This window comes from Pararge aegeria, chromosome 19 (assembly GCF_905163445.1).
Source record: "Pararge aegeria chromosome 19, ilParAegt1.1, whole genome shotgun sequence".
Lineage (NCBI taxonomy): Eukaryota > Metazoa > Arthropoda > Insecta > Lepidoptera > Nymphalidae > Pararge > Pararge aegeria.
In genome coordinates, this window is record NC_053198.1 from 15,462,825 (window position 1) to 15,476,042 (window position 13,218).

General features: G+C 37.5%; 1 protein-coding gene across 1 annotated transcript; it reads left to right on the forward strand.

Moving 5' to 3' along the window:
• Positions 1 to 45: 45 nt before the first annotated feature.
• Positions 46 to 8,406, forward strand: LOC120632264 (mitochondrial GTPase 1). Its single transcript, XM_039902086.1, has 4 exons — positions 46 to 630; positions 1,073 to 1,281; positions 1,770 to 1,957; positions 7,069 to 8,406. Exons 1-4 carry the CDS (start codon positions 227 to 229, stop codon positions 7,267 to 7,269), a joined length of 1,002 nt encoding a protein of 333 aa, XP_039758020.1. The 5' UTR covers positions 46 to 226; the 3' UTR covers positions 7,270 to 8,406.
• The last annotated feature ends 4,812 nt before the right edge of the window (positions 8,407 to 13,218 follow it).

Consider the following 13,218-nt stretch of genomic DNA (forward strand, 5'->3'; position numbering starts at 1 on the left):
TTTATGTCAGTTAAACACATGTCAATGGGTCAATGTCATATCAGTTTTGTTTTTCTGGTTTGAGCTCAAAACAGCATAATCGAATAAATTTCAATATATATTTTGTTATCTTTAAACACATTAAAGTTCTTACTTAATTACTTTAGGGTTAACTTATTAAAATAGCGATGTTCTAACTAAAATAAATGACATATAACCTCTGAATATTATCAAAACAAACACAGGAATGGCAGCAAAATTTGACGCCGCTGCTTATACTTTTCGAAAGAAATGCCCGTACGTAAGCAAGGATCTCCTGCGGTGGTTCCCGGGGCACATGAACAAGGGTTTAAAGCAGATGCAAAGGAAATTAAAGTCTGTCGATTGTGTAATCGAGGTTCACGACGCAAGGATACCGTTTACGGGTCGAAATCCCATATTCACAAGCACGCTAACTGGTGCTAAGCCTCATATTCTAGTGCTAAATAAACAGGACTTAACAATAAGGTCGTTAATACCGAAAGTAAAAGACCAGCTGAAAAATGAAGAGGGTGTTCAGAATGTGGTGTTCACGAATTCTAAGGACCAGCATTGTCGAGGATTGAAGACCTTGCGACCCCTTCTTGTGGATATTATTAAGGCTTCTAACAGGTAAATCATACAAGTTGTCTCTGTTTATTTATTTTCTAAATTATCACTTCATTTAGATTCATAATAGCTGATATGATAATTGCTTTATTTATATTCAGAAAACTATGAGTTTCTGGGTTTAACCTCCAGGTTGAGTCAAGAATTATTAGTTTTGGGGCGTCGAAAAATTGGTTGTGTTGTTTGTTCCTTGTTCCTCAGAGAGCATCTTTAGCCATGGATCATGTTATTATCACTAATAATAATTGATAGGCCAGGACCTCTTTCATCTTAGATTGCATCATCTCTAACCACCAGTTTGTCAAGGCAGTCAGAAGGCCACCATTTTAAATATTATTTTGTACATTTGTTATACATATACAATTGTATAAGAAAATTACAAAATAAATAAATGTAGCTTTTACTTGCAATCATGCTAATTCTATAACACCTTGCCCCGTAACAGATACAATCGTAGTGAAGAACTGGATTACAATGTAATGATAATCGGAGTGCCGAATGTTGGTAAATCTTCACTAATCAACATGTTGAGGAGCACGAACATGAACATAAGGCATGCTTTACCTGTTGGAGCTGTTGCTGGGATCACCCGCAGTCTGATGACAAAGATCAAAATAAACAGTCATCCGAAAATATTCATGTTTGACACGCCTGGTAAGCATTGTCAATACATGTTGTTATTGTGTATAAAGATTGAAAACATTATAAATTGAACCTATTTAATTGAGATTTGCCTGTTCGCTGTTTGTCAATTATAGCAAACTAGATGTGATGTTAGCTGCAAGTGTAAATTAGTCAAATGCTTAGTCTGCTGGCTGATGCTGGTATAACGGATACACATACTAGTAGTTTATTTTAGTCAAATTCAAATTCACAACTATTTTATTCATGTTGACCTTATTACAGGCACTTATGAAGCGTTCATATATTTTACATGTTATACTAATGATAGTGATGATGATAACTGCATTCGTTAACTTAAAACTAAAGCTAGAAGGGTTCCAAACGCGCCCTGGTCTAAGAAGAGCCCACAACAATCGCCAGGTTTTTTTTTTGTTATTACCATCTCACAGTCTAGTTAATGTTGAGCTATGAAGTTAGAAAGGTGTTGCAATACCTCCATTGTATGAATTTGTAACCAGGAATCCTCGAGCCTTCGGTAACAAACATAGAGATGGGTTTGAAGCTGGCCCTGTGCGCTTCCCTGCAAGATCACATGGTTGGCGAGGAGATCATTGCCGACTACCTGCTGTACTGGCTCAACAAACATGCCAATTTCAAGTATGTGGAGTACATGGGCCTCTCTGAACCCTGCGATGATATTAACAAGGTTAGTTTATCGTTAAAATAAAACGTGTGTGTACTTATGTTCACAAGTTAGAAGTTATACTTCTTTGGCCTAACTCTACGTTTATAGAAAAAACGACACTAACTAATGAAAAGGGTCTCGCACTCGGTTTCGCAACTACCTTCATCCTGTTAAAATCGTGTAGTGTAATGTAATCGTGTAAACTTGCTCGCATTTCGTTACATCGTATTATTTCACTGCCATGATTTTTTGCTAACAACGCTAAAGAAGTATAACTTCAAAGAACAACAATTCTTCGCGGCCTTGACACATAAATATATTAAAGTATATATTTACTGTGGCCTTGAGAACATTTACAAATACAGTTGGTAGCAGGTACCCACTTCATTAAGTATAATATTGTATAAAACGACACAATAAAGCTGGTTTGATTTTATTTTTGTCCTATTGATAATTTCTTGTTAAATAATTTTAACAGTTTGTTATTCTTAATCATCGGCGCAAAAACGACGAAAATAATTAAACCTTAAATGTTAATAGCATTCGACCTTAACTGGCGTGAATTTTAAGTACCAGCGTAATAAATGTGTAACTACCGATTTGTTAAATAACAGTTTTTATCACTGTAGTTTTATGACTACGACTTGAATTATGAACATTTTATTACTGGCGGTAAGGACTTCGTCAGCGTAAAACTTCTCGTTCCTTTTCCTTTATAAGTTTCCCGTTCAACCCGTGCACCGCGTCGCATCGCCCACCTGCGCTGTTATTTCGTAAGCTAGGCTACTTTCGCAAAAAATATTTTAAAAGTTGGACTGTTATTTCCTGAGTTTAGTGCGTTTAATTGAACCCCAATATTTACTGAATGGTTAAGTCTGGGGTAAGACTTCACCATCACTTTTGGGGGGCCAAGTTCGAATCCCGCACCTCTCACTTTTCTAAGTTATGTGCGTTTTAAGCAATTCAAATATCGCTTGCTTCAACCGTGAAGGAAAACATCGTGAGGAATTCTGCATGATTGAGAGTTCTCCATAATGAGAAAGGCGTGTGGAGTACACCAATCCGCACTGGGCCAGCGTGGTGGACGGCTTTAACCTATTGTGGGAGACCCGTACCCTGGTAGTGGTCCGGTAAGTTAATATGAAAATTGACTGAAATCTAGGATGTAAGCAACAATTCGCAGGCAAGGAAAACGTCCAACTAAACTGCCGCCATTAGTCTGTAAACCTGAGGCGTAACTACACTGGCAAAAACGCCCTTCAGAACTCTGTGTTCTGGTCTAAATGCTTGGCGCCACAAATAACCATGTCGGTAATACATACCCGGACGAGCTTTGGCACAAAATGCTCTATTGCCACTAAGCTGTCTGGACTGCATATCTGTAGGTACCTACGTTTTGAACGAATGATGCCTGGACTGCATATCTATAGGTACATTTTGACCAAATTAGTATCCAGTATGTAATACGGAACACCAAAAATTGTAATCTAAGTGCATTGCATACAATCTGATTAGCATTATGTTACGTATGTTATACCTTGAAGTATCTTATGAGTTTTTTTTCACATTTTCACATCCTATATATTGTGTGATATAAGCTTCTGCCTGCGACTTCGACTGCGTGGACTTCAGAATTGGGTCTAAAGGCACATTATCATTCGCGTTAGAACTATTGTTTTCATTTTGTAAGTACATGTTATAATTCCTTTTTTTGACATGCACGAAATCCTCGGACACGTCCCGTAGAACTATGTTCCCGCCAGTATTCACGATTTTTTTCAACTTTTGTTATTGGCATAATTTTAAAATTAATTTATTAAGGAGATGAAAATATTGACACCAATAAAAATTCATCAACAACCAACACACTTATGATAAAACTTTCTAATACGCAGGCGCAAAACGTAAGATTAGATGAGATTTGACTCGACTCCCTCCCCCCTTATACATTTTACGTATTTTATGAACGCCCCCTAATGTTTTATCTCATTCTCTCGCCGACTGAATTTATACATTTATGAGTTTGTGTCTCTATGAACTTATTTTTTCGTTTCATTGAGTTTGAAATCACAACGCTTCTAAAGAAGTTTCACTTAAAAAATCAAACAGTCGTATTATGAACCCTCTTCTTTTTTTAGGTTTCTCATTTACTAGGTTACTTATATTTAGGATCGCAGCAGGGTGCAGAATAAAATTAGGTTAACACTAATATTATTATACTAGTTGTACCCTGCAACGCTTCGCTGTGGCACATTGTGATTGAATGGTTGAGAAAAATAGATAAAAACAATCCTTGATGCGTATTATATATTATGCTAAAATTTCAGCCCGATCATTGCAGAACTTTTTGAGTTTTTGAAGCGTACACAAACCAACATAACATTTTTATATATATAGATATGTGTTTTAGCACTACAGATGACCCTCCTTCTTCCAGAGGCAACCAGTATTATTTGGAAATTATAGATAGTTGCTATCATTGACTGCAAATCCTACATAGACTCTTCCGCACGTAAAGTTTTAGTAGTAGTACCTATTAAAGCATTTTGTGGCCAAGCTTGTCCAGGGAAGTCCCTACTACCCCCATGCCTATTTAAGCTGCTAAGCTGCGTTCCAGTCCGAAGGGTGTCATTTCATAGGATGTGTTCCTTGCATGGTTATTCAAAGTGTTCCTCTGTTTATGTAACAAATTATGGTTTTTCACTAACCATTAGGTTACCACAGCTTGGTCCATCATTTATTACTATAAAAAAAACTTTTAGGATGTTATCAACAATTATAATTATATAAAAAATTTTAACGCCCCCACAATCTCCTCTAGGGCTAAAATTTTTCGAAATCTGATAGTAAGTGACCTGAATTTAACAAACATGAAACTTTTATTAAATTTTAAGTCTGTGGGAATTTTAGTATAAAATTTTCATTTTTTTTTCATTAGCACCCCCGTAACCGATTTTGTGATTTAAACTTCATTCAATACATTCTTGTTTGCTCCTAACATAGCCCAAAAAATTCTGTTCAAATTTCATGTCTAAAAGAGTTAAAATTCAAAATTTAGTTTTTTATGATTTTTTCTAATCATTAACGCCCCCCGCTTTACACTTCGGAGATTTAACACTTTTAAGTTAGCCTATCCATTAAGTCAATGTCAAATCCTCTACATGGATGCAAAATTTGAATTCAATCGGATGTATAGTTTAATAGTTTTAACGGAACAACCGTAAAAAACTCTATAGATTTATATATTAGTATAGATATAGATTAGTCTAAGAGTTACATTATTAATTATTATAATTTTAAAACTAAACTTATTAACTATGCTCGGCCGATTAGTGGCACGAGCTCCCTAGCCTCGGTCTTACATGGTTATTTCGTAATAAAGGATCTCGCATCACGATTCAAAGCAGCCGAATGGCGCAGTGTGCAGCGACCCTACTTTCTTGAGTCCAAGGCCGTGGGTTCGATTCCCACAACTGGAAAATGTTTGTGTGATGAACATTAATGTTCTTCAGTGTCTGGGTGTTTATCTGTAAAATATGTTTATGTACTACGAGTATATTATTCATAGAAATATTCGTTAATCATCTTGGTACAAACAACACAAGCTACGCTTATTTGCTAGATGGCGATGTGTGTATTGTCGTAGTATATTTATTTATTTACCTTAAAAAAAAGCTTGCCTCCGAAATTCGCTGCACCGACGTAGCTTGAACATGATGCGATACGGCCGCTGCTTGGTTAGCAGGCATACTCTGGCTGTCCCGTGGGTATGCTTACGGAACAGATTAATAAATACAAACAAAAAATTTCGCATTTGTAATATTAGTGTGATTGATAAGGTGTCGATCAATGTCACCCTGTTGTTGACTGATAAGACATTTCCCGTATCAGCTATCACCCGTTTATCTAATCATATCTATTTATATTTTTCTGAATTTCACAAGTTTGCCTTTTTACAGGCCCACAGGGCTTGCACGTCAAACTTTTTTGTTTAAATCCAAGATTACTTGAACTTAGCGACGCTCATGCCTGATGGAAACCAATGTTGGAAGATTTGGGCGCGCTTTCCTACAAGATGCCTGTTTACTATACCTTGAGGTACTCAAACCCATGACAATCCTCTATCCTCGGGGCTTAGAAAGCTATATATTTTCTTAGCCCATCATCCCTATCCCTACTTCCCTATTCCTACTAATATTATAAATGTCAATGTAAGTTTGTTTGTTACGCTTTCACGCAAAAACTACTTAACCGATCCTCATGAAACTTGGTACACATATTCTTGGAAGTGTTAGAAGTAATATAGGATACTTTTTATCCCGACATTAAGCTCGGTTCCTTTGGGAGAGGGGATGAGTGCTTGACGATTTTACACCATAACTAATTATAACCGATTTAAATAATTATTTTTGTACTATAGAGTTTATAATATGTGTTTAATTTTGCCCAAACTGTGGTTGGAGATAGAAGACAGAACTCCTCAGCGGACAGCAGCAAACCCCTCATTTAAGGCTTAGCGATACTAAATACTTTATTTTTTTTAGATCTACAACTAAATTTAATGCCACATCAGAAAACAAAAGCAATCAACAGCTAGTGATAATAAAAAGCAATGAATAAAGGGTAAATGTAAATTCCTCTTCTTGTCTTACTCATAGTAGACGGTTTGGGCACCCCATGAAAACTTAGTGGTTTTCGTGGTGCTGAAAATATGTTTTTATTAAATACTAGCTGTCCCGGCGAACTTCGTACAGTGGATCATTTTTTTTTTATGAATGTTATATTTTAATACTTATTATCCTATTCCGGTCTAAGAGGAATCCAAAAAATCAAATATCATAAAAATTTGTCCCGCCGTATTTGATTTATAAATGGTGTAACTAACACAACTTTCTTTTATATATATTGATTTAATAGCAAAAGAAGGATCTTAACACATAGCTAACGTAATCGAGGACTTCTACAATGGACATGGTTTAACGCCGCTGTTTTGCCTTGCCTTTAATCCGGCAACTTATTAGCTTGGCGGTTAAGAGCTCTCGTACTCTTTCCTCTATGCAAAACGAGGACAATGCCCAGCACTGGGATAATAACACGGTGATGATGTTGAACCCGGTATTTCTTTGTTCCAGGTACTAATATCAGGCGCTTTGAAATTCAATCGGATAAGGCGTACCCGAGACTTCGACGGCCGCGTCCGGGACGTGCCTGACGTCACGGAGGTCGCCCGGACAATGATACGCGCGTTCCGGACAGGGGAAATCGGGAAGACTTTATTGGACATAGACCTTCTGAAGAGGGTCCGGGAAAAAGCGGAACAGAATTTAGCGTAGATTTTTTTAATAGATAATATGTAGATAAATTACCTTAATATCGAGGTATAACGGATACCGATTGATTATACTGACAAAATATAAATATACTCCGACCCACCGCGTCGTGCCAGCCACGCTTGTGATATCAAAAAGTCTGTATCCTCAAGAACAAATAGTAGTTAGCCCGAAGAATTTCCAATGATATGAGTTTATGACTCGTGTTATTCTTTTTTTGTTATTATTCTTCTACAAATTAAGTGTAGCATGTAAGTGATGATGCACTCTAAAATGGTAACGGGCTAACCAAAATGGTACGGCAGTTATATTAAACCCATACCCTAATTGGTTTCTACGCAACATCGTACCGGAACGCTAAATCGCTCATCGTCTTCATTTTGGTGGTAACTACACTACCAGATCAAACCAGCGAAAATTTATAAAAAAATTAAATTCCCAGATTGCCTCCGACGGCATCGAACCCTCTCAATTAAACTCAAAGCTTTCACCGCTGCACCAGGCAGGTCGTCAATAATTCAAAACATCAATATCACGTATTGTCTTGACTCATAGAGTCACCCGATATTCCACAATTGGTAAGTAACGCAACACCGTCAGAAGCTGGTCAAATTACGTGCCACTTATAATGTTTTTACGGGTGACAGTCGCACTGGTATCGAATTTCGTGTTGCCACTGGTATTAGTAAAATATCACTTTCTAAGAGCAAAATAGTGTATCGATTACACAAGTTAGTTTGATTTACAGTTTGTATAATATTTATTTTATTGCCTCGTTGGTTGGTATGTTCAACTACGGATCCCGAGGTGTCGGTTCGAAACCCGTGGCGGGCTGAGAATTTTGTAGTATTGAGTCTTTCTTTCAATGAGTAATCTTTCATAAATTTCTTTCAAAAAGGGAACTCAGTACCTCCGTAAGAAACACCAAAGCCACTTCTTAACATAGCCACTGGGCTGTCACCGCGAATTACGACCAACTTTTACGAACTCTCAAAATATTTTAGTTAATATGTTGCTATTTAAGTTTTAGAATGTACATAGGTAGGTAGTAACTAATTCTATTGATGTAGTTGTAAATACTGTAAAGTTTTGTGATACCTAGAACTTAGATAGGACGTTAATAAAAAAATGTTTTTAGAATTGAATCTTTAACTGACCTATAGCCACGTCATATCTATATATATTCCGAGGTGAACTTACTATAATGACTGATCTAATAGAACATTTTTTACTGACCTACAGCCATGTTATCAGTGGCGTGCATAGAGGGTATGCAGATGATATAAAATGAAGAAAATATCCAATAAGTGTTATAAATTACTTAACGATAGGCATTGTAAGAGTTATAAAAAGCCTACTCAAGTATTTATAACTCGTACTGGTGATTTTCTTCATTTTATATCATCTGCATACCCTGTGCATACCCTCTATGCACGCCACTGCCTATAGCAATGTCATACCTATATAGAACATATTTTACTGACGTATAGTCATGTCATACACAGAACATCTTTTACTGACCTATAATCAAAACTTGTTCGTCCGTTTTTATAACGGATTTCCTGAAATAAAAACTATACTACGCTACTCTCCGTCCTTTCGAGTAACGTTAAACGGTTTTCTAAAAATAAGTTGATTGATTGCTTAGTTAGAGTGTTAAGGAAGGACAAACAAACAAACTATATAACTTAACCATATATAAAATTAGTAAGGATTGCAACTTTTTGCTATTCCGACGACATTTTGACAAAGTCCATTATACAAACGTCGCTCATAACAGACGTCATCGAATCAACCGCAAAACAAAACTTCAAGACAAAATTCACAAAAGCAAATGGAAAAAAAACTGTATGCTAACCAACAAACCTAAAACAAACGAAATATGGTCAAGACATATTGAACAGAACATTGAGGGTGGAAACCTAGACGGTGTCCATCCAAAATGAACCCGTTCGACTGTCTCCAGAGGATAGTGGAGTCTCTCGAAGACTACCGATGGATCATAGAAGCTGCCACTGATTGCTACCCCATAGCAATGATGTCTAGAATACACACAGCATAGTAACAACATTTAAGAAATCAACCGTCCAGAAGCTTTTCTTGTTCCATTACAAGTTAGCCCTTGACTGCAATCTCAATCTGATGATGTGATCAAGTGATGATGCAGTCTAAGATGTGAGAGCGGGATAAACTGTTAGGTTGACTGTTTTATTACACACGGTCCCCTAATCACTTTCAAATCGGTATGCTATATCGTTTGGCTACACGTCTGCTGAACCAGACCAAACCAGAGAAAGTTCAGAAGTTCATTCAGACTTTATTCCATTCAGTGCATTGTGCCCAAAAACAGTGAAAACTACCCGCGCATATTTCACTTCACACCCGCGAAAATGGTAGCTCAACAATTTTTCCCATTTCCCCCATTTTATGGTAAACATCAGGTGTAAAATAATTTCTGTCAACTGTTAAATGGAAGTGTCTTACCGCCTGTTCTAGAAACACTGCTATAGTGGTGTGATTTTCTGATGCTTCAATGTTAGTCGCGTACACGGTGTCTGTATGTTTTTAATTCTGTGTTCCCACCAGACAAAAGAAAAGATGCCAAAAGCAGCACGTGTTACTGGGCTATACCAGGTTTACAGGGTCCAAAAAGTATTACCACTAACACGTTCTGTTAGCATGACGTTGTCTTTGAGTTTACCGGAGTTTGAAACATCAAGTTCAGATCCGACCAGCACAACCTCAACATCTGATTTGAGTGAATCATCCTTCTCATCGGACATAAGTCCTTGTAGCACCGATAACACGCTAAGTATGATCACCACTCCGTGGACAACGGAATCTTGGTCTGTCGGGAGCATACCAGGAACTTATTCGGAGACTTTTACTATGGCAAATATATCATCTCTAACAATAGATCCAGCGACTACCGTCTCTACTGGCGCGGACAGACCGCAGTTATATTCGCCAAGCCTAAATACGTTACTCGAAATCAGTGAACCAAATACGTGCTGCTCTGTAAACTTAAAATGTCCGTCTAAAACAGCAGTTTCAAAAAGGAACACAAGTGAAAGCACTTTTGAATCGTGGACAGTGGAATCTTTTACAAGTTTCGTTCACTATTCTGACTCTAATATAATAAAAGTCAAATACCCCTGGAGTCCATGCTCGTATTTAAGTGGCACGGACATTTACCCCGACTCGATGGACACGTCCTCCCGGATCAGTTTGGTCAGTTTGAAAACATTGGATAGTATGGATATGATAACGTCTGCACCAAAAGTGATGTCGTCATGATATAGAACCAGGTATTTTTCAAGTGAACAAAATATAAGTACATTTTTAAACAACCGCAGTTTTTTATTTGCATAATGTGTGGTGATACGATAAATGTTGAAACGGGTACGTTTAAACATTTCAGTCGTGCCAAATTTTTCCGTGTTTAGTAACTTAACTGATAACAACAAAGTAGTAATCTTTGTTGAAAACCGATTGCGAGCTAGTGAGAATTTTTATTTGTATTAAATAATTTTCATTATTCGTCTGTCTTTCTTTATTTTGTTATGTGAAAATATCATCATCATCGTCTGCAACCTATTAACGTTGCATTGCTGGGCATAGGCCTCCGCTCTCATAGGAGAGCATAGACCCACCAAGCTGCTACAATGCGGGTTGCTGAGTTGCGAACCTGTTACTGTACATAGAGGAAAGAGGAATTGGGGCGCATTGCCAATGAAAATTTATAGGCGAAACAACGCGTCGGGTGTATTTAAATTTATGCTAATGATTATTTGAAATTGTTATTGTTTCAACTTACTTACTCAACTGAAACTATCTACCTACCTGCCCCTGAACTGTCATAAAAGAAGCAGTCTATTATTAGGTAGCGCTGATAGCTTTCGAGGGCGGCCGAGTGCGAATCCCGGCACGTACCTCTTAACTTATCAATGTTATGTGCGTTTTTAAACAAATATCTTTTGCTTTAATAGTGAAGGAAAACATCGTAAGGAAACGTGACCTAAAAGTTTACAATAGTTTTCTCTAAGGCGCGTGAAGTCCAACAATCTGCATTTGACCAGCGTGGTTGACGGCCTGTCTTCTCTTCTTAGTCGTTAGTCTGGACAGACTGGTCGTGGTCCCCATCTAGGTGTTGAGGCTCGCTTAAAAATCCGTCGCCACTCTTCCCTAACGGTTGCCTTTCTTGCGCATTCATGTAGAGGAGCCTCGATTGCGGTTTTCACTTGGTCCGTACATCTCATTGGTGATCTACCGCGTGCTCTGGTACCTTCTACCACAAGACGCTCAATGGCCACGTGACCGAAGATTCTGAGAACTCGCGCTTGAACTGCGGAAGATAGGCGATGTTTGATGCTGAGCTGACGGCATGTAGTGGGCCGGTAATGGGCTTATATGACGATGATGATAGTTTAGAAAGCTTATCTCTCAAGGCACAATACAAACACAGTAGTACAGCAATAAATAATAATAGTAATCTTTTATTTCAGGCTTTACCCATAAAAATTTAACATATTACTTACATGAATTAAACAGAGTTGCAACTTGCAACGTAATATGATTGGTGTTCTCTGGACTTTTATCTTTAATACAAGTATTACTTGTACCTAACAGAATTAAAATGAATAAGAATCCCAATAACGTAAAGAATAGGCCGGTAATGGGCAGATATGATCATGATACTAAGTTCTACGAGCACTCGTTTACAGTGCAACATAGAGCTATGGAATGTGCTCCCAATCGACATAAGGCAGTCTAAATCACTAAAGCTGTCAAAAATAACTATAGTTTACATTAAAGACGACTTGTAATAGTATTTACTGTTATTAATGTATTTATGACCAGCTGTTGCCCGCGACTTCGTCTGCGTTTGATTTTGTTTTTAAAGTATTCAGTATTGCTAAGCCTTAAATCAGGGGTTTGCTGCTGTTCGCTGATGAGTCCTCTATCTCCAACCACCTTCATCAGATCTACACAAAGTTTGGCCAAAATTAAACACATATTATAACCTCTATAGTACAAAAATAATTATTTAAATCGGTTATAATTTGTCAGAGTTATGGTGTAAAATCGTCAAACAATTTCATCCCCTCTCACAAAGGAACCGAGCTTAATGTCGGGATAAAAAGTATCCTATATTACTTCTAACACTTCCAAGAATATGTGTACAAAGTTTCATGAGAATCGGTTAAGTAGTTTTTGCGTGAAAGCGAAACAAACTTACATTTGCATTGATAATATTAGTAGGGATAGTAGGGATTATTTTATTTGTGTAATCTAGTTCAAGTATTATAATAGTATGTAGTTATTAGTATGTATTTTTTTTTAATATGCACAACCTGCAGTCTGTTATCCTTTTGTTTTCCTTATCCTAAGGTTCCCTGGAAGAGATCGCTACAAAGCGATAAGGCCGCCCTTTGTATACTGCTTCTGTCTGTGTTTTTTTATCCTTCTTCTGTATTTTTTTTATGTGCAAATAAAGCGTATAAATAAAAAAAATATGATGATTATAAGGTATGGAAAGCTAATTTCTTCAAAAGCACATCGTAGACGCAGTAGTGCAGCAAAGAGTTGCAACGTAATATGATGAATGTTCTTTGGACTTTAGAACACGTATTTCCTGTACACAGAATAAAAAATACTAAGTAGCATGTGTGTAAAGAGTAAATAGAGAGTCAACTGCCGAACTCGGGCCGAAACTGCAACGAATTGTAGCGGGGGGGGGGGCGGGTTATCGCCACCCCCTGCCTAACTTGCGCGCCTGTACGCACAATGAGTATAATTAGCTAGCGGGATGTCTATTCCAGTACCTACCTTGTGATTCCGAATTCTTAAGCTACCTAACAGGTTGACTTCCTATACCTACATAAAGTCAGACCGAGGGCAAAATTTTCAGCGCCTTAGCCCTCCACGCGCTAAGGCGGGAGTTGCAAACGC